Source organism: Struthio camelus, chromosome 1 (assembly GCF_040807025.1).
Source record: "Struthio camelus isolate bStrCam1 chromosome 1, bStrCam1.hap1, whole genome shotgun sequence".
NCBI lineage: Eukaryota > Metazoa > Chordata > Aves > Struthioniformes > Struthionidae > Struthio > Struthio camelus.
The window spans coordinates 54,230,704-54,252,783 of record NC_090942.1 but is presented as its reverse complement, the minus strand read 5'-3'; the positions used below and the strand labels follow the sequence as shown (position 1 = coordinate 54,252,783).

Genomic DNA, 22,080 nt, shown 5'->3' with positions numbered 1-22,080 from the left:
GAAGTTTCTCCTTCTCGCCAGAGGATCTTCTTTAAAGTAAGCAGAAAGCTGCGTGCATGGTGCCCTTTTCATTCAAGGCAACCATGGGTCAGCATGGGGCGAAGGATCCTCCTTGCAGGTATGTCTTCTACCAATTTCTCTCTTCCATTTGAAACGGAAATTGTTTAAACTATCTAGACATTTCAGTCAGAGCTGCACACACATGAAATCGATAGCTTTACTGATCTTGATTCCAGCATTATATTTTCTATGATAGGAATTAAAACGTTCTTCACAGTGGGTCTTCCCAGCACCCCAGGCACCCCACGCCTGTAACAGAAAACACACCTCAAATAGCTGAATGATGAACATATTGGTTCAATCACTGCCTCAGAAAGAAGAAGCTCTTCTCTGAGTCAGAGACTATATATATAGATATATATGTGTATATACACACATCTGTACACAAATATAAACGTGTCTTGTGAGCAAGAGAAGATTGGCACTGTGCTGGCCTAGGAGGAGCAGCTCAGAGAGAGCTAATTCCGTGTCGCTAGGCGGAAGACTAGTGTTTTTCACGAGAAGTCTTTCAAAAGGGAGTTGCTTTCGCTACATTGCTCAAAGAGAATTTCAGATTTTTTTTTCCATATGAAATCCTCTATCAGATACAGACTGCAGGGCAGTGCTGCTGGCGAGCCGTGCTCCCATCCCCTCCTGCAGACCTCGCTCCTCACGTGACAACCCCCTCGCTCCTGAGGCCTTGCTTCCAGCTGAGCCACCGCGCGCGCCAGCGAGGCAGGTGCAAATATACCCACGCAAGAGGGCAGCTCCCTTAAACCTGCAGGGCTTCCCACCAAAAGCCTCACTGAAGTCAGAGCAAAAGGCTGCGTGTCAGAGCAAAAGGCTGCATGTCTTCTTTCACCGGTATCTTCTCGGTGCGTGGGGTGGAAACGGTGACATGTCCTGTGTCCTGCCACAAGTTGCCTCTTCTTCTCACAGAAGAAGGCGGCTCTGTTTTCTCCCAGCAGCTCTTTGGCCCCCCAGCCCAGCACTTGGCTTCTTCCTGGAACAAGATTTCAGGTTTCTACAAAGGGGGTTAAGTTCCCCTTATCTTTCATTTTGATGCTTGTTTCTAGTCTTGAGTTCCTCTTGCAGGTGGCGGTGGGGAGAAGGACAGAAAAAGACGTGTTTAATTCTCTCTTTCTAGCAGAAGTGAACTTGTTGATCTATCTGTATATTTAAGGCAGTGCAAGATGTCAGGGTAAGAGCAGCTGCCTGCCACATCTGCAGTGGTTTCTGTGTGGCAGTGCCAGCACACATGTAGTTGCAGTGACAAACTAGGAGCATTTTAAAGGGCTATTAAGCTGTTTATGCAGTTTTCCCTAATTTGAGGTACTAATTTTTACACATGTAGGTCACAGGATCTGCCCTCCATCTATCTACAAGGCACACCCACAGTTCTGTAAGAATTATAAATAATAGGTGACAATACACATTGAAAGAGAGGTCTTTAGAGTCTTTTGATTTAAGTTAAAGTATTCTATCATAACAGTATTAACAGACAATGTATTTCCATGACAAACAAAATTGTGTACCCAAAGGAAATATTTGCAGACCTTTGAAGAACCTCTGACCTGGTAGACTGCCATATATGTCCATAAATACTTAGGCACTTGGATATAACTTTTGATAGTCTTAACTGGTTTATCGATTACCTTACAGAGTATATACTCTGGCACTGTTTAGAAGAGATAAACAAATCTTCCATTATGCAGAGAAGATAATTTCTCTTAATGTTTTTCTCACTAATTATGGATTAAATAACATGTCTGCAGCAAAAATGACAGAGCTCTGTGAAAAAAAAAAGGTTGTTAATTTTAACAATGCTTTAAAAGCAATTGGAATAAATACATAGGGCTACTTTATTTTCCATAGGAAAGTCCAATGGACATCAAGAAAAAAAAGAAATGCCAAACACAAATCATTTTGTTTAGCCTGAAGAACCTACGTTACAGCTGGCTTTCTGGGCATGGCCATATCAAGAGCGTTGTAACAACCATATTGGAATTATTTTTGAAAGATAATTTTAAAAAAGCTTCCCTTTGTTTTGAAATACACTGTAAGGTATAACATATGTTAAGTATGTTAATACAAACTCTTTTCTTATCTTCCAGAAGCAGCAGTAGAGGAGGAGATTTCTAAACACATAATATTACTAAATTATCTCAGCCTAAGGCATTCTTAAGATTTTTGGTGCCCATTCTCCCCTACATTTACACTCTGGCTAGCATAGGATGCAGAGAAGTCCACACAGCCAATTAACTCTAGGGAAGCAGGGTGTCCTAAAATTTGGTGTCTCTCACTCTCTGGAGTACTGCGTATGCCTTTTCCATGGATAGCCATAGACAAAGTGGATGAATACCTCTTTCCTAAAAGTCTCCCCTCCTGATGAAGTAACCTGAACACCAGGCTATAGAGACAGGGTCCTCCTGGCTCTCAATTCTTGCATTTTGAATTCTACCACTGCCCAGCAGGAACTGTGGGCACGGGAACAGACAAACCCAACACCTGCCTCTCTCCTGGTGATAACAGCAATCTCCTAAGCAGTGGGACTACAGCTGAGGAGAGCTGAGACTCCAGGTCTCCCGCATGGACAAATGGACCATTGGATCAAACCACTGGACCACTGTGCAGAAGGACACTACTCTTCTTCCTTCTTCATTTCCCATCTATGCTCAGGCAAAGCAACTGTTTGGAAAGTTGTAAGGACCCAAATATCTGCACAGAACCCCCAAGAACAGTGTGTCACATAATTCTACGGCCAATATGTCCAAGTTCCTGAATCCTTAGATCCAGGACCTTTGTACAGACCTTAAACAATCAGCGGAGGAGCAGAGTCTCACATCTGAATTACCCTCTAAAAGCACTTCACTGATAACACAAAGAGATAAGGCATCTAAGCGTGGGCTCACCTCCTGAGAACAAAGGTCTTTTTAGGTGCCACAGTGCCTGGGATAGGAATCCACAGGAGACAGTCTGCAAATGGCACAAAGCTGTAGTGCATAGCCAAGCAGAGATGCTTCTGTACAGATGTATGTCACAAACGAGAATCTAGAAAGAAGTCTGAGATCTACGTGGACTGAACAATTCAGCTCATTTCCTGTTACTCTTATTTATATAAAAATGACAGTAGCACTGATTGTGCTTGTTTTACCTCTTTCTTCTTACACTGTGAGTGCAATATAAAAATATAATTACCAAAGATCACTATCACATATGTTCAAACATTTGTCTATGTTTGAAAAATCTAACTACTTGTGAATGATAAACCTCTCCAGTTACCATTTACCTTTAACAATGTTAGAAGTGATCAGCAGATGATCTGGGAAGAGGAGGGGGAGAGAACATTTGCTGAATAAACTGTTTATTGCAAAAAGCTTGCCCAGGTTTAAAGTTAGCAGTTTACTGATGAGAGAAGCAAAAAAGCTGGCTGCATGGGCATAAGAGGCACGACCTAACACATAACTTCAGAGCACCAAAGAATGACTTTATTATCACATGGAATATCAAGATAGCTTTTACAAGATACCAGACTGCTCTTTCAGGAGGATTTTAATGTAACAACCAATTATACAGATTAACATTATAACAGAACCTATTACTGCCTTCAAAGTCTGAACACATCCTGCAGAAAATGCCAGAAGCTAAACTATTCCAGGAGCATCAGCTGAGACCACTGAGGAATGGGAATATAGCACAGGAATGGGAAAATGGTTATCCTAGATGCAGAATATCAGGGCAGAGGTCCATCTAGCCCAGGATTCTGTTTCTGACAGCAGGTACATAGGCAAAAGGAATGAGAGGAGGGTAAGCACACCTAGCCTATCCCCAACCTGTCCTTTCTTAGAGACTTCTGGAGTGGAAGGTTTCATCTAGACCACCATGATTAATGGCTATCAATGACCCTTTCCTCCACAAATCTGTCTGCTGCTCTTACGGTCATTGCCACTTCTGAGCTCAACAGTAGCCATTGCATTCCTCCCTCACCCATTTACGTGCTTGCTTTTGACACAGTTCAGGCTTGACGAACTAGTAAGCCTGTTACTCAGTTGTAGCGCTATGGTAGCTCCTAGCATCTAGACGAGGATCACGAAGCCCAGAAATTTAGTGTCACCCCAAAGTGTTTCTTACTTTAGTAACTAGTCTCAGCCAAGAGCTATTATACTGACCTTTCCTATTATTCTTATTAACATATGGGTGTGATCATATATATATTTACTTATATATAGGAAAACATATTCATATGAAAATATGTTTCTCTCTACAGAAACTAAACATGGAGCAGTGAACCCCGCCCTTGTTTATCATATGGACAGGATATGGTCCTAGCCCACCAGATGTTTTTGTGAGTGGAGGCATAACCAGGGAGAAGTTAAGATAGCTATCTTGATTCAGTTACAGACTAGAGCTGAAGAAGTGAAGTAACGGAGAAACGAGGGTCCATGAGAACAGAATCCCAGGGAAGGTTTAGTGTAGAAGTAGGTATTTATCTCCAAAATCACAGGAAAGGCAAACCGTAGGCAAAAGCCTGCATGAAAACTGGGCCCCTGGCAATGAGGCTGGGTAAGAGTCCTATGCCCTGACAGTCCTATAGCTGAGTAATAGAGAGGGAGACCTCTTCCTGGAGTTAGTCTGAAGTATAGATAGCTGTAAGAGCGGTTTCCTTTCTTCACTGTGCTTCTATTACAATCACCTTATTTATATTTTGATTTCGTAAAAACATTCTCTCTCAGATTTGCAACTTTGCCTTCCAGAGTACCTCACAAGCAGGAGTCTCCTCCCTAAAACTGGTGTGCTTGGCCTTTCTTATAAAGCCCTGCAACCCAATATAACTGCCAAGCGTAGCCAAGGGGAAATTTAGCACTTCTCGATTAAGATGTATGGACTAGTTCTGGAACTGTTCACACAGGTTGCCTGTTCAAAGAAATTATTTTCAGTAATTGGTGCTAAGCAGGGACTCCTCCTTAGCAAGTGGTAGGACACAGCCTGAATGACAAGGGTCTGTTGATGAGTTTGTACCATTTTCAGGCATTCTGGCAGCACAAAGTGTCTTTGAAGTATGTGCAATTTTGATGACCCTTAAAAACCTTCCAGTTTCATCCAAATTGAGGTTACTCCTTTGTGTCATTCATCTAACAGGTGCTAGATTCCTTTCCTCTGCTAGATGCTTTCCTAAGGTAGGGTCTAAATAAAGCATTAAAGTGCAGTGCTACCTGCCCATCTTTTCTATTTTAAGTACCCTGAATGTTATCAGTCATGAAGATCTCAAAAAATGCAAATCTTTTTGGTCCATGGAGCCTCTAATGCATAGGATGGCACAGTACTGTGTATCCCAAGGACATAACTGGCAAATATTGTGCTTCTGTGGAGTTATCCAAAGCGCAAAGAGAAAACATCTGCTTTCCTGAGATGCAGCACAGCTCCATGCTGTAAAAGCTGCCACAGAGAGGTGAGTGGTGGTAAGACCAAGTCCAGCTACTGAAGGCACAGCAAAGGGCAGTAGTCTGCAGGTCCAAAAGGGGCTTCTCTTTTGGAACAAGGAACAAATCAAAAATGATGACACCTTTGCTTCACTGCTACCCTTATTTCTGCTGTTAGCTATGCTGCTGATTTTTATACAATTTTTTAGGCTTGCTGACTGAGTGCACTGCACCATTAGGAATTTTTTGTAGGTTCTGATATGTAGGTGCACTTATTTATATCATATTTACTACGCCAAGCAGAAATATCTTTTTATGAGTTATAACAAAAGGTCATGCCTTAGGGATTTCAGGACGAACCACTGGACTAGGGGTTAGGAAGGAGTGCTTGCTGTCTTTTGAACTGGAACAAATCTGACATGGAAACAAATAACATGGTATATCCATGCTGCAGTCAAAGCTCTCTTCTGATCATAAAAAACATCTCTGCCAAAGCAGAAGCTAATCTGTTCTATCTTTTAATAGTCTACCTGCAAGATTTCCGCAGAATACCTGAAGCATATTTTACATTAGAAACAGAGGCTTACGTAGCACTGAGCTCCCTTTAAGTAAGAACCATATAGCCAAGAAAACGCCACATTTTTCAGTCAAGCATTACAAGAACCTAATGACTGATTATTCAAGGTCTGCCTGATTGCTTCCTGAATGATGAGCTATTTTTTTAAAATGAAGCAGGCCGTTACTTTCTCAGAAACATTGCAAAATTTTATATCTATTCTCTATTTTCTTCAGAAAAAGCTCAAGAAAAAATATTTTCAGCTCTCTTAGGACAATTATGATATGCTGGTCTTATGGCATTATGACCTTGCCTTGAGATCAGCAATAGTCCCTGTGTTTGGTGCTAAGACACATCTGGCTGCCTGCTCCTGCTTCATACACGTTTCCTTTTGAAAGGAAACTCTCTGAGGGTGAAACAATCCAGAACAAGCAGAGAGAGTGAAGCTGCCAAGCCTTCTCCAGCTGAGGACATGCTGTAACTAACAACAGCTACGAGAGACAAAATCTGAGGGTAAGCTGTACTGATTTTACTGGCGGGAGTAACTATGACTCTCTTAGTTACTAACTGGGCTCGAATCGGCTGTGTCACCTCCACGTGGTCCCGCCGGATACCCCTAACGGGGGAACCAAGTGCACAGCTGTCCCAGCAGTGATTGTGGCGACTTTTAGTTGCCCTCGCCCTGTCGAAGACTCCTTTCGAGCTTCGGCAGTAAAGGGGGGGCCAATTGGCAGTCAAACCCGCATCTCAGCCCCCCCTCAACGCCATTGCCCAATGGCGATTATAATAATTCGGGCGTGGTGGCGGTCCTGACGACCGTCACCGACGTGGCTCTGGCCTGCCCGGGGAACAGGTCAACCACAACTTACCGGACGTGACACGGCTTGCCGACTGCATGAGCGGGGTCCGGCTTTGCTTGTCTTACCCCGTCGGCTACGCGAGCGCTTGATGGCCAGGGGAGACCTATCCAGTGGTTCCCTCCTGAGCCAGCGTCTGCGCTCTCCCGGGCGTTGCTTTAGGGCATGGGCCCTGTGAGGTCCTCTGGCCTCGCGTGAGGTAGCAGGACCAAGTGGTGGCAGCCTACCGCCTGACCTAGCTCGGTAGATCAGGCTTGCCGATATAAACCTTTAGTTCACTAAAGCAGAGTAAAATTCTTCACATAGACGGTGAGTCTGCTCAGTCTTCCGGAACCGCTGGACCTCTGTCTATGCTTTACCCTGGTTGTGAGCTGGAGGGACGTTGGTGGCGATTGGCACATCTGTGGGGCATAAAATCGGGCAGCCAAGTGTACCATCGGCTGTACCAAGCCCCTAAATCCGGCACTTCCATCTAGACGCAGATGTGGCCTTCGTTCTCCAGATGACCTTCACTGGCTTTGACGTGGGCGGACGGGCCGCCTCCCAAATTTAACTCGGAAAAGGAGCCCCATCGTGGGGTTCGATAAATAGCCATACATAATTGATTGCAAGAGTGAATGAAAGATCATTTTATAACAGCAAATAGGAGACTGATCAAAGTAGGAAGGGGAAAAAAATAGTCTTTGAAAAGAGATGAGTTTAAAAATACATACTCCCCAGAGAAGTAGAACACCCTCAAAGACATCATTTAAAACTATTAATATTATTTTTGAAGGCTCTTATTGAGGGCATGCACAGTTCCCAGGTAGGATCAGCATCTCTGTATCAGGTGCAGCACAAACATGCAGACAGATGCAATTTCTGCCTAAATCAGATCAGTTTAAGCTACGTAAGAAAGTTAGTACTGAAAACTAGGTTTTATCCTCTAGCTTTTTTTGAATGTGCTGGTTGCAAAACTGTTCTCTAAATTGCTAGAATGAACATTTTAGGAGAGCTTAACATGGGAACAGGAATTTTCAAAGAAGTGGCCTTTGCCCTAGGAAAGTAAAGTGAGGAATGAAATGGGCTGAAAGACTAAGCAAAGTGAGAGATATCAGGCACTGCGTCATCCACTACCTAGTTCAACTCTTAAGTTCAAAGTACCACCTAAACGCCATGTAACGACCTGTCACTCAGCCCAATGACAGAAGCTCCTCATTGTAACTGACACAAACTGTTCTCGCTGTTAGGAGCTTCAGCAGAGGCTTCCAAGCACAAATATTCAGGGGAATGAACTATCCCTGTGTTCAGCAGGGAGGTATTTCCAGCTCAGGCTTGAGGTACAGCTGAGGGAGTTTGTTTGGTGCATAAACCTTGCCTTGTGTTGAACACAGACTGCAGATAAAGAGAAAGGGTTGGTATCCAGGATGTTTTCTTTGCCATCAATCAAGATAGTTCTGCACATGGACATTTCTTGTAAACAGACATTTTATGCAATGTGCAAATTAGTTTAACAAAGGGAAAGTTAGATTTTTTTGAAATTTGCTTGATTTTTCCATGCTTTGTTCCACATGAGAGGAATTTCTATATACACCTAGTAGAGGGCATATTGAAAAAAAGAATTCATCTCTAATAATGTTAGACAAGTAGAGATAATAACACTTCTGTCAGCATGAGCTCAAATTTTCAGGTGATTTGACATCAGCTGTTCCCATATCCTGCTTGCATTTGCTGTCAAGGATATTTGCATGATGGAGCTTTCTGGCAGAATTTACAGGAATTTATTCTTCTAATCTATGAGAGATGCATGCCAAAAGTCCTGCCAGTCAACAAAGAAAAGAGAAGGTGATTTAACCAACAAATCACATCTAACTAACACAGATCTTCTGAAGAACATTCGCAACCAAATGTGAATGATCCGGAGTGCTGACAAACATGTGCACAGACATTTTGTGAAGAGAAAAGGATATCTTTTGCACAGCAAATTATCAGTTGTGAAGAACTCACTCAGCTCTAGCTTCCTTGATGATTCAAAGTTCATTAAGTTGTGACTAAGCTCATTAAACATACATTTCCTTTTCTGCTTTAATTTTGACTGCAACAGTTGCAAGAATTGTGTATTTTTTCCAACCTCCTAAATCAGTTGTTCTGCTGTCCTACACCACTATCTTCTTCTTTCTTATTTCATGCCCCAAAACTGCGTGCATCAAGAAAAATTACACAGTTCGGTAAGAAATAAAAAAGAGCATCCTAAAATCAAGAAAAGCATGCCTAAGGCAACATACATCTCCCTTTAACTTCTACAACTTCTCCATCAGGTTCTATCTGCAGGAAAAGGCAAGAGTCTGACAAAAATGATTCTCACTCAATGCCGATGACTGCACTGGACTTCCCTCAGAATGCCAGAAGCCAGTGATTTCAGCAGGTGCTTCCTTGTCACTGAACACAAAACTCTCAAATACCATTGATATGCCTATGTTATTTCAGGTAGCAAGCAATCTCCACTCCAAAATACACTGCTCTTTGGCTTTGAAGGAGATTTTTTTTGAACAGTAAACTACTGAAAGCAGAAATCTCTGGAACGTTTTTATGAATTTTCTGGACTGAGGTCTCTTCACATATTTATTAAATTCTGAAGTAAACTGATTTCAAAGAGAATCCTTCTTTATGGAAGTATAGATTGCATATATACCGATATTTATATAATTGAGGCATATCTACATTATCATATATACCCTTCTATTATACAGCTCAATATGTATTGAAGAGTCCTGCACTGACTTATATGTTTTTCAACTTGAAGCTGGTAATAGAAAGTACGTGTGATATGTTGAGAGAAGTTCTGAACACACCAAATACTGCTTCAAATCTGTAAGTCACACAGCACAGCCTGTGCCTAGGTACATGCTGGAATTTGTAGTTAGTTTCAGTAACATATAATGTATTATGTAATACTACATAGTTACCTTTTTTTTTTACAGTAATACAGGTAGAGGTTACAGTAACACAGGTAGATATCTGTATTAAGGTTTACCCAGAGACCTTTGCAGGAAGCAAAGAGAAAGAAAATGTTACTTTTGAAACTCTGTTAGTACAACATGGGTATGAATTGTGAGCAAGCCTGGCACTAGCAAAGACCTAGGAAGTTTCCAGAGGACAGGTGAGCAAATAAAGAACTCACTTTACCGCTGCTTAGATGTACTGAGCAAGATAATTTCTCCACAACTAGCAAATTTAAGAACTGCTAAAAAAATCAGATTTGACAAGTTCTTCAGAGTCTGAGAACAAAGGAATTCATCACGAATAGGAAAAAGTAAGATAACGTTGCCCTGATTTGGACTATACGATATCAATATAAAGGGCAGGCAGAAAACCGGAAATCAAGTCTTGCTTATTCCTTAACAAAGCTGCAGTGCAGTCAGAAATGAGGTAAGCATTTTTTTTTGTCCCCAGATTTGCCTCATCCTGACACTGAGGGAACAGAGTGGGAAGACAATTTAACCTCTAGGCTTGTTCAGTACTTGGTCCCCCTGCTCTGACAGATAACCTAAATGCTGATACCATCACTTCCAAAATAAGCCTCCTTGTGTGCAATACAGATAAATCAATCTTCAGCTATCCTCAGGGGAGTTGTGACAATTTGCACCAGCCCGAGGTCTGCCCCATGTACTTTGAACTTCTGTAGTTCAGTACCCCCTTAGCCACATTATACCACAACAGCTCCCAGAATTAGGAGATGATAATTGGAGGTTATCCCCAAAATTAAAATACCATCTTTCCATGACTCTGGAAGGAATGAATATTTACATTAATTTACATTAATAAGTCAATGTCCAAATCACTGCATTTAGATTTATTGTCTGAGAGATTTGTCTCTGCTTTTCTCCTTTCTCAGAGGAACTTATCTCAGGCAAGTGAGTAAGCATCAAGACGTCTTCAATGACATTGCCACTGTTAACAGTTTTTTTCCACTCCTTTTTCCATTTACCTATGCGTTGGTTTTGTTTTCTTTCAGTTATGCGATATCTCGTGATCTGTTTAAAATCAGAGCTCAGGAGTTGCTGTTCTGCTCGTGGCTGAGCAGTACCTCTTTGTAAGTTTGCACAGGACAAATAGCTTTTTGCAAAAAAAAAAAAAAAAAAAAGGCACACTACTAGCAGTTTACTGCTCACTGGCCACTTTCCCTTTTCACGACACCCAGAGTGACAGTAGAAGTCATTGGCCTCAGGCACCTTACGAACAGCAGCAAATAAAATTGATAGGGAAATAAGCTAAAAAGGAGTGCAGTAGCACTGAACAGTATCTATAATTCTTCCTCAGTAGAATGTAGCTGTCTATGAACTTAAAAGAAAACAGTTGTCAATAAAACAGAATTAGTGATAAATAATAAAAAGGTGTTATTCTGAAAAAAAAAAAAAAGAAAAGAAAACTGGCCATGGGGAACAAAGTGATATGCAAAAAAGAGCAGTGGTACACTGTCAAAGGGAAAAAATATACTCACTCATTACTCTGTCATTTTATCGAGGAACTTTTCTTTCCATTGTTCTACCTCTTTGGTTAATAAGAATTAGAAATGCCATTTCAAGTCCTCAAAATACTTTTCTGTACAATCTGTTATGCTGGAATATCTTCATTTTCTGACTATTTGTTAACTGGATAAAGGAAATTTCAGACTGAATATAATGTAAACCTCTCCAATCATTAGACCTGCTTGATTTTGATAACAGCACTCAAGGAAAGCAAGAACCCAAATTGTATGTGCTACTTAAAATCAGGCTGAACAAAATCCCAGGGAATTTACTGTATGCAATAGCAGGAAGATAGCTTGGGAAACGCTGGTATAAGATCTTTTACCTGGGTAACTAATGCAAGTGAGAACATCTTCATTTTTAAATAACAAACTATTTCTAACATACAGCCTTATCATCATTGGTCAATAGGTATATTTGGATAATTATCTATGAAGTTGGAGCAAACAACTGTTAATTTGTCGCTGAATCAGAATGAATAACATATGATTTCAGTTTTAAATTGAAAATTTCTCTTGGAAGGGCAATATATTACTATTATTACCTGAGGATAATCTTTTTTTAGACTCTACTTCCATACATCTCTAATAGCTGCAACTTAATCCAGACTCAGAGACAAATTTAGAGCTCTATATAAAATGAAAAATCAGGCTTAAAGCATAAAAAAAATTATTTCATTCCAATACCACATGAAATAATGACATGACTAAGATAAAACTCATATCATACAAAGTATTTATAAAAGTCTGCAGACTTTAAGGCTCTGAATATCATTAACACCTATTAACTTCAGTGAAGCTCAAGATACTAAATGTCTCTGAACCAAGCCAGCAAGCATGCTCTCTCTAGGTCATATATGCTGTTACTGTCTGAAGAGCAGCATATGACAAACAAAACTAATCTCATATGACTGTATTGAAAATTAAATTCCTCAGAGAAGCGCGATCCAAAGTCACTCGCGCATCTTTAATGGGTTCCATTTTAGGAAACCTCTGTGATATGTCTGAAAAGGGATCCTTTTCTCAATCAAAAGGCAATGTATGTTGTTTATATCATTTAGTATTAAAACAGAAGCCAAATCTACCAACAAATGGAGGGAGAATGTATATCAGCTCACAATGAACGTTGTTTGTATTACCTGTTGTGGATGTTCAAGAGATTCATTTCACAAACCGTGGTGCAGTTTTTTATATCAGTCTGTTAACATGCTGTAGTCATGATTATGTATTTTTAGCAACAACAACGTTGCTCTAGTAGTAATTTCTTTACTTCAAAGAAAAAAAAAAGAAGGTGAAAAAATAGAAGTGAACAGAGGAACTGATATAAACAAAATCATACGGTTGTGAGTCACTATAAATTCTTAATTAATCCATGTTGACAAAGATTAGGTGACTGAATAGTTTGTGTGTGTGAAACCTATGGCAATAGAGCTGCACAGCAACCCACACCGTGTAATCTGAGTCTTCAACTTTTACAAAAATCAAGGAGCTTCCAGACCTGCGCAATGATAGAAGCATGATAAGGGTTTGCAGGTAGAACTTGTCTGTCTCACACAAGTGGGGTCTGCCCCTGCAGCGCCCCAGCAGCTGTGTACAGGGTGCATCGTGTCCTTCCCAAGGTAGCAAACCTGGAAGATCCTGTGACCCTTTGTTGCAGGAGCCACAAAACTGCTTTCACGGGCAGCCTTAATGTGCTCCACCCCAGAAAGAAATCTGGAGTTTAATTTTCACTGTGAAGAAAGTCTGAACGTGGCCAGCACAAGTGTTCTCCTCTGTTATAAGAAAAGATACTTCTAAAATAGCTTTAGCAATTAACATAACAAGGAATGAATTCATGATGCCAATTAGAAGTTGATGGTCCCCAGGAGATTCTGACTTCCTTTTAAAAAGTTTTTTGTTGTGTTATCCAGTTAATACATATTGCAAAATTGCCTTCCGATCCAGAGTTTTTGTTTTCATTCTAGGAATAAGATTTTGATCTACACCTGAATTGTGCCACATTCTTCGTTCAAAATCAAAGTTAGTGTCATTTCTTGAGTTTCATAGTGATGCTGGTGGCCTTCAGAGTATTACCATTAGCTCAAGGTTTATTGAAATCGAATGTGTATAAAGGAAGCAGTATTCAAAATCAGTGGCCCAAAGCACTCTCCATATTAGCATTTTGAAAACCACTGCAGATTGTGTTACTTTTTAGTGACTAAACTTATGTTTTTATTTCCCAAGCCCAGCTGTCCCAACTCTTGCTTCTCCCAATGAAATCTACAACTGTCCAAAACATATCAAACATAGGCAGAACGAACATCAATCTATAGCTCTGTTGACCAATAGATTGATCTCCATGGAAGCATGATCTGATGCTTTCGATACCAGCTTCATAGCGCCATGGCACACCACACAAGAAACAGAACGGAAAAAGGTGTCAAGCCAAATCTGTTACCTGGCTGATGAGTTTTTGCTTTTCCACCAATGACTGCTGAAATACTAGATCCAGAAGAGGAGGCTTCCATTTTTATTGGCCTTCTGACTCGTGGGAGCGAAGGATGTCCAACCACGGGCGGACGCTGTGACACTGGGTAGCTTGCTGCAGTTCTCCTCTGACAGATTTGTACACACTTTTCAGCCCCATGAATAGATAAACTTATACCTGATGGGAATAAGAATTAGCACTGTTAGATACAGGAGATCAGCATAGAATAGCTAAAATATAAAAATTGCCATGGTTTAAAATGGAGCTGTGACAGCCTTCTTGAAGGAAAAAAAAAAAAAGCTATAAAAGCATGAACTCTGTATGAAAATGAAAAACATGAACATCTTTACTGCTGCTGTGCTGCAGACATCAGAGCCAGCCACACTAATAGATATTTAAATTAATATACAGTCTTGGTTTAGTGCCTTACTGGCCTCCAGGAAGAATTATCTTCCGTTCCTACAGAAAAATACACATAGAACTCACACAGAATGATATTAATGAGGGAACTACCACAGACTGTATTAAACGACAGTTTTGTGATTGATGGACTAAAACCTGGCAATAACGGATTTTTTTCTTTTGATCATTCACAAGTATCATCAAATCCCATCATATAGAAAAGACGCTACACTTCAGAGAGACTAGCTTTTAAGGTAAAAATAAATGTCTGTTTTTAGGAAAACAGTAAAGCTACAAGCAAAAATAGCATAACCTTAGGCTTGAAAAATAATTCCACTTTCACTAGTCCTGTAAAACTTTGGCTTTCCTTTTCTCTCTCAGGTCAACACTTGAAATATTCTTTTGCATCAAACTAATTCTCAAATTTATCTCTCACAACATAGCTAGTTTTTAAGTAGAAATTGTTGTCTGTTATGAAAACGGTCTTTACTTTTCTGCAGAAAAAAAGCAAGGTTGAAATTTCCTGTATGTCCATGGTACGTTCTTAGAGAGAAATGCTGAATTTACAGTACAAAACATTGATTCTGATTTCCTTATGTTAACATTAACACGACTGTTCCAACTTCATCAGTATACTCTAGTGAAAACCATTAGACCATCTTTTTGGGCAACAAAGAGCTGAATATTCTGAATATCACTGAAATTCTGTGATACTGTTTTACGCTTAGATTAATTGTGAGTCCTGCCTCTTTCATCAGCAGCCACTCTTTGCTTTAAAAACAAATTTAAAAAAACTAACCAGATATCAATGGGAAAACTGAGAAGCAAATGGGAATAGCTCACTCAAAAAATTAGGAATGTACATATTGTAAGCACATAAACTGTAAAGAGCAGTTACCCACAGTCATTACACATCACTGAACAGAGTGTCCATTTTTGCAAAAGGACTTCCCCACTGAAACGTTCAAGAATGCTTTAATGACTGTAGTCTTCCAGTCCCACTGAAAATCAACACAACATGAGCCTCCAAGTCAGGGAAGAGGTTCTGAAACTTTGACATCTTAGTACGCTTTGGTACATAACATATCACTAAGGGAAAGAGAGCCACCACTTCTGTAGGCAAATGGTGAAAACATCAGGGGTGCACACATGGAAAAAAAAAAAAGGCTGTGCAGAATTGTCTTCTGCAATGGTTTTGCTCATTCTGGATTGAAGCTGCACTCTCTCTGCCTGATTTTGCAGCACTTCATCAGAGCTGATCTGCAGGAAGCATAATCGGAAGAGCACGCTCCCAGTTATAGGGCTAATGAAACTGCTGGCTACTTCTAAGGACTGTTGAAATCACATCTTCGTTAATACAGAAACTGAATCCCAGTCACCTCATTCAGTTGATTCATCTTGTGAAAGGCAGCATAACAATCTGCATGAGCAGAATAATGACGAGCATGCCCGGACAACGCATTTCTTTGAATAAAGTGCTCAACCATAAGGGGCTTCAGCCGGTGAGGAGCTGAGCTCCACCTGTAAAATGAGTTCTTTATTTCTCGTGCAGTCACCGGAAGTTCATGATGCACCGAAGCCTGTACTATTATCTCTAAGGTATTATAAAATTAATCACAACTGTTTCTTTTTAGCATCACTATTGGGTGTTGTATCATTTAAAACAAACATCTCTCTGAAGTTTACAATGGAGTCAGGATATATATTCCACCAACACGAAACGTAAAACCTGGCACTGGCACATAATTATTGGTTGGATCTCAATAAGGCTGTACTTTTATTGGATTATGAAATGAGTGATCTATTTTAGGAGCCAATTCCAAACACAAAGTGACTGCTACGTTTCTCTGAGGTTCAAGTAAATTGCTTCTTCACTTTCCCAAAGCAGAGCCTATAAACTGTTGTGCAGCTGTGACTCAGCTTCCTAAACTATTTGCGCAGCACTTTTTTCTTCAGTCATCAAAATAAAGGATACTGCAGCCAGATCATTTTTGCAAGGACTGCAACGTTTGCAGATTAACTGCATCCAACACGATGTTCAGTCTACAATTCGACTCTGATTATGTGCAACATTTTATTTCTTCCACTGAATGTATTATAAAATGATAACACTGAACTATATGAGGAAGAATGTGCCAGACTTACTGGAAATTTTACAGATTGTTCCTTGGACATATTTAAAACTTAAAAGTGTACAAAAATTACCACAGTTTACACTACAGATAAGATACCAATATATTTAATATAATCTGGAATTTACTACACTCTCCTGATTTGCTACTGCAGTTAATCTGTCCTCATAAGACATTCTCTTGTACAGGATAGGTAAATTTGTATTTACCTGAGAACTAGGCATAAGACAAAGATGGAAGTGTCCTTGTTTAATCTGCATTTCAGCTTTTTCCAGACAGAGCTTAAATCTTGCTTTTCTCTATACTTTTCTTTTGTTAAACTAGAAGCAAATATCTTTAAAAATGGAAGATGGTGATATTGCAGTAAGCTGAGGTATTACCTTGTCTTCTTGTGGGCAAAAGTCCTTTTAAAAGAAGCTCTGGCTCTTGAAAACACATCCTCAGATAACATGCACAAAAGCAGAGACAAAGGCAGGAGGAATGGGAGGATGGGAGATAGAGATGTTTTTAAGAATAGTGCATGTAGGTTATGGGAGATGAAAACTTGGTAAACAATCGGTGCTAAGCAGACTGTAGAGTAAACTCCCCCAATTCTTACTGCAAATAACCCCCACTGGGGTTTGTGGGTCAGAAATGGGAAAAATGGTGCATAGATCTTTGAAGAGTAGATGTTAAAGTTGACATCTCAAACTTTTCGCAATGTGACAATACCCACACAAGATTTCCAGAAAGACAAACAGGTGGTCCAACAGTATACTGCGGACTGGTTCCTCAGTTAGCTCGGTTTGGTGGAGTTTTAGCTCTGCCTTCAGCCTTGGTACTGGCAGATACTGACCATCAAAATCCCTGCGCCGTTGCACATCTGGTGATGTGGCCCCCACTGCGCCCATCCCTGCAGCATGGGCATTTGCACGTGGGCTTAGCAGGCTGGGCAGTTGGGCACGAGTGCCCTGGCGTGCTCTGGCAGACCCTATTGCAGATACATAAACCAGGAGGCTCTCCTGCCTCTCCCCGTGGCTTAACAGCCCACAACATGGACCATCAGCAGCAGTTCAACCTGGGGCAGCAGCGCACAGGCGGGTGAAAGGCTTACGTGTTGGCCGGTAGCCACGGCTGACTGCTCATTTAGGAGGACTAGCTTCTGGACAGGGCTCTGAAACGTGTTGGCATGCAGCCAGATAGCTGCAAGCAGTTAGCTGCATCTGGCTGGCTGCAAACAAAGTATAGAAGAGCAGGAAGTAGCAGTTTGAAGCTGGACAAGATTTGAGCCTTCAGGAATTGTAGGGGTCACTTTCCTTCTCCTTTTTCGCAGCGAAATTCCTTCTCTGTATTTGCAAATTTTCACGTGCCTTTCCCCTCCTTACCCACATTTCTATCCTCTTCCTCATATAAGCTTCTTGTCTCCCTGAGGAGCTGCTCTTCTGCCCTTTCATTCTCTGATGTCACTGTTTGAGCTTGCAGGTTCATGTAAGAGAAGCACCTTCACTCCCTTCCTACAAATCCCTCTCAACTGTGCAGTTTCCCAGCAGGGATATTCAGCCTTCATCCTGCTCCTGGCTAATTCTCATTGCTCCCAGCTATGTTTTTATATTGGAAATTTTTTCACAGCGGCATTTCTTTTATGTTAAGCATATTTTACCTCCTATGAAGTGGTAGTATGATGTGGTGTATGATACTACAGAATTTATAACGCTTCAAAATAAAGCCTGCATATAAGAACATTAAAAGTGGAGTGCTAAAGTACTTTAAAGTCAGAAAGCAATAACAATCAAACATAAAGAAGAAAAAGGAAGGAGAAATTAATAAGAGTAGAAAATGCCACAGTGTGCCTATGGCTTAGAATTTGCATGCAAAATTTTGTGTGATAGTAATGTTTGTTTTGTCAGCTCTTCAGATACTACAGTGATGAACAACCACATCCTGTGCTGCTCTTCAATCGCTCTGCCAAGGCATCTGACAGGGCATCTGCTTTGCTCACATCTCAGCCCTGGGTAACTGGCACCGTGCACCGCACACCTCTGCACAGAGCAATGCCTGCATCCAACAGGCTCCTGCCAGGGCCTCATCCAGCTGGGTCGCAGGCTGTTTTCCTGAGCATAGCGCAGTAACGCCAGTACCACTGGAGATAGTTCTAGCACAAAAACTGTTGCTGGAAAGGCACTGCATCCAGATTGTACTGTGCCAAAACTGAGAGCACTTCTCCACGTGGGATGGTGCCCCACAGCCAGGTTTGGATCAGCCCTAGCTCTGCACCACTCTGCACCACTTGGAGGGACAGATGTATTCTTACAGGTTCCTTCTTGGGTGTCTTTCTCCAGCCAGAGATAATAGGGACATGAATAAGCAATCAGCATGCAATGCAGAGTTTACAAAGCTGTATAAACAATCCATTGGCGAACAGCGCTTAATTAGTCTCAAGTGCCCCGACCTGCTCTGTAGAACTTCTCTGGGATATCAGACTGCTGCTGACAGGTGCAATAAGTCCATTGGGTTTGGTAATATCTCAGTATCAGTGCTCATAGAGAGAAATAACCTGGGCTCTTTCTGTTCATGTGGCTTCTTTTATTCTGCCTTGGCAGTATGTGGAGGCATTAAGAGCAGACTGAGTTGGATGTTTTCTTCAGCGCCCCTTTAAGAGCAGAGCAAGTGCAGGGGAGCACAGGGCAAGGAGTGAGGAAGGTCTCAGCTGCAGTTTGTGAGGGGCCACAAGAAGTAAGGCAGCTCTGGGAAATCTGCAGTCATCAAGGCCCAGATAAGCACGGCGATAAGGAAGCATGTTGGAAGCATGCACAGAGAGAGAAAAATAAGTCTTTGAGGAACACTGCATAAATGGGGAAATTATATATTTGGTTCCTTTGGACTTTTATACCCAGGTAGGGAGAAAGTGGGCTAATTTATTTGCCTTAAAAAGCTAAGCACCCTATCCTCAACCTGTGCAAATTGCCACATCTCCCACTAAAGTCAATGATGCTCTGCTAACAGCTTCAGCTTTTTCACATTTTGAAGCCACCCTTGACAAGGGGGAGCTCAGAAAGGGCAAATAACATGAAAAGTTCCTCATGCAAAATCATCTTCATCTCAGACTCAGCACACAGACAGCTATGCTTCATGCCACGATGGACTCTTCTGCTTGCTCTGAACGCTATGTGGAAATGAATGAGCATGAGAGAAAAATTCACCTGCTGCTCTTTGTACCCATGCCTCAAAGCACAATTTAAAGCCAGATTCCTTTTTTTCCATCCACGCCCTACACAGAAGGCAAAAACATCCAAGGAGGTATGGCTATTTTTTTCTACACCTTGGGGAGAAATGTTTCAATCACATTAGGATTCCCATATTAGATTAAATCATTTCTGAGCAACTCTAAATACCATTTCTCTAAATGACATTAGAGCACAGCATCAGCACAGCAAAAGCATCCAGTCCCTTGCCATTGGTAACACAACTGATTCATAAAAATTACATCTAAACACAGACTTTATTCCAAGTATAATTTTGAAAATGAGGTAACAGTGCTGATCACATCAGCCATTTAAAAAAAAAAAGAAAAAAGAAAAATTTTAAATAAGCAAAGAGAAAATTTACTGGTTACAGAATCGTCCACTTCCCTGCAACTGGACTGACTGGAGAGAAAGCTCCTTAAGAACGCACCATGCATCTTGACAAGTTATGTATGTTCACTCTTTTTGAAGCTTCACACAGTCTTTTTGTCAATTTTTGGATAAATGACCGCATATTCAAGATCTATACTAGCTTCAGAAACTGTTCCCTGAATGTTAGGTTTTCTTCTATTTTCTGTCAAAAATTAATGCAGCCAATATAGGGTATTTGTATCTGACCCTGGCTCAGCATGCAGATTCTGTTAATCTATTGATTTTTTTTTTTGAAGAGAATCCCTCTATTTCTCCCTCTCTAAGGCATCCTTACCACTTATTCTCCAAAGACCCTACGGCTCCTTAGAGTTTAGTTCACAGAGGACTATTCCAAGCTGGCTGAGAGTCTCATTTCACCCCACCATCCTTCACACTTCTTAAGGAGCCAAGGAACAAGGGGATCATTGACACACACACATGCCCCGCCACTTTTTTTTTCAGGTAATAACTATAAGCTGCAGTGGGTGAGAACAAAGGTCCGTCCAGCCCAGCCTCCTGTCTCTGACAGCGATCAAGAGTAGACACACACGAAAGAGAAAGTCACATACATTGGTATTTTCCCAGTGCTTTCTCCCAGCCTCCAACAAGTTGTTGCTCAGGGAATCCTTAAAGTGGAAGCAGAGTATCTGAATTCAATAACCTTCCATTTGTCCATCCAGTTTTTAAATTTACATAAATTTTTAGCATATACAATTTTCCATGGCAAGAAACTGCACAGCTTAAAAACATAGCCTGTAAAGGCTCCTTTTCTTTGTTTGGAACCCGTCACAGCCTAATTTTTTTATTGGGAGAGATCACAAATAATTATTTCCCATTTACCTCTTTATTCCACTCATGATACTGCAGAGCTCTATTATATATCCTCTCTGTTGTTTCTTCTCCTAAGCTGAGGAAATCCAGTTTACATTGCTGCTCCTCACAAATAAGCCATTGAGTACTTTCGATCACTCACTGTTCCTTCTCTGTTCGCTATCTTTTTTTTTTTTTTAAGAATGGTGGACCTGTAGGTTCACCTAGTCAAGAGGACCAGAAAGTCACCTGATATTTGGGCTGTGACTTCACCAAGGTCTTACAGTGGCACAATGACGTTCCTGGTTTTGTTCTTCACCTCATAATTCCTTTCAATTTTCTTTTTTGACTCTACAGAGAACTAATTTGATGTTTTCATAAAAGTGTCTAATGTAAAGCTATCTTCACCCCAAAACAGGCCCCTGCTGTCCCCCATCATTTCTCTATGGCTAGCTGTGAGGACAGGAGCAGATGCTATCCCAACACCAGGAACACTCAGGCTCATGGTTGCCTCACCGTAGAGTTTGGAGGGTGCAAAAGGCAAACTGCTTCCAGTATGGCAGCAAATCACTTGCCTCAAGGTATCAGCAGATGGACTGTTCCTCCCTGCTTCATGTGCCAGCTCTTAAGGCAACTCTTCAAGTGAATCCAGGAGCAGAGGACCTCCTTCCTAACCCACCTGCTCTAGGTCCCCATGTCAAGCAAAGATTACAGAAAAGAATACTGCATTATTTCTCTCATTTCTAAGTTGCATCTTTTTCCACTTCAGTTGCTTTCTAGGTCTCATGTTTATCATTTCTGTAAAAGCATCACCATACAGTCTCCCTAAATCAGCAAAACAAATCTTCCCAAAGGCGTGTTACCTGTCACTGCCTTTTTTTTTCCCATTATGCTCCTCCAACAGGAGGGATATCATCATCCTGTGCCTGCCAGTCCCTGGAAGCATTAAGATCTGCACTTTGAATTGTGATCCAAGGCATGTCTGAGCTAGAACCAGGACTGCATGCAGAAATGGCTTGCGTACACACTGCTTTTGTGCAGTTTTCTCTGTGCTTATTTAGAAACAAACAGTTAGAGAGACCCAGGCCCTCCAGGGACGCAGCTTTAGACATGTGAACGTGCCTTAGGCCAGAATGGCTTATTCTCCTCAGGTTTACAGGAGTGGGTACATTAGCTGTGGTATAACTACATCCAGATTCAGTGTTTGTTTATCTCTGTCGGCACAAAAATCGTAAAAACCGTATGCTTATCTTGGGCC

At 41.1% G+C, this 22,080-nt stretch overlaps 1 protein-coding gene across 8 annotated transcripts in view; it reads right to left on the bottom strand.

Annotated features, from left to right (window-relative positions):
* ANO4 (anoctamin 4) overlaps positions 1–22,080 on the bottom strand; it is a 228,358-nt gene that overhangs the window by 123,662 nt on the left and 82,616 nt on the right. For 4 of the 8 annotated variants that reach the window (XM_068938779.1, XM_068938789.1, XM_068938844.1 and 1 more), the window contains one exon: positions 13,817–14,023. In XM_068938779.1, the coding sequence (XP_068794880.1) occupies positions 13,817–14,023 (207 nt within the window). Of the gene's footprint in view, positions 1–13,816; positions 14,024–22,080 lie in introns of those variants that run through there. The other 4 variants (XM_068938826.1, XM_068938808.1, XM_068938799.1 and 1 more) reach the window with 1 other exon arrangement.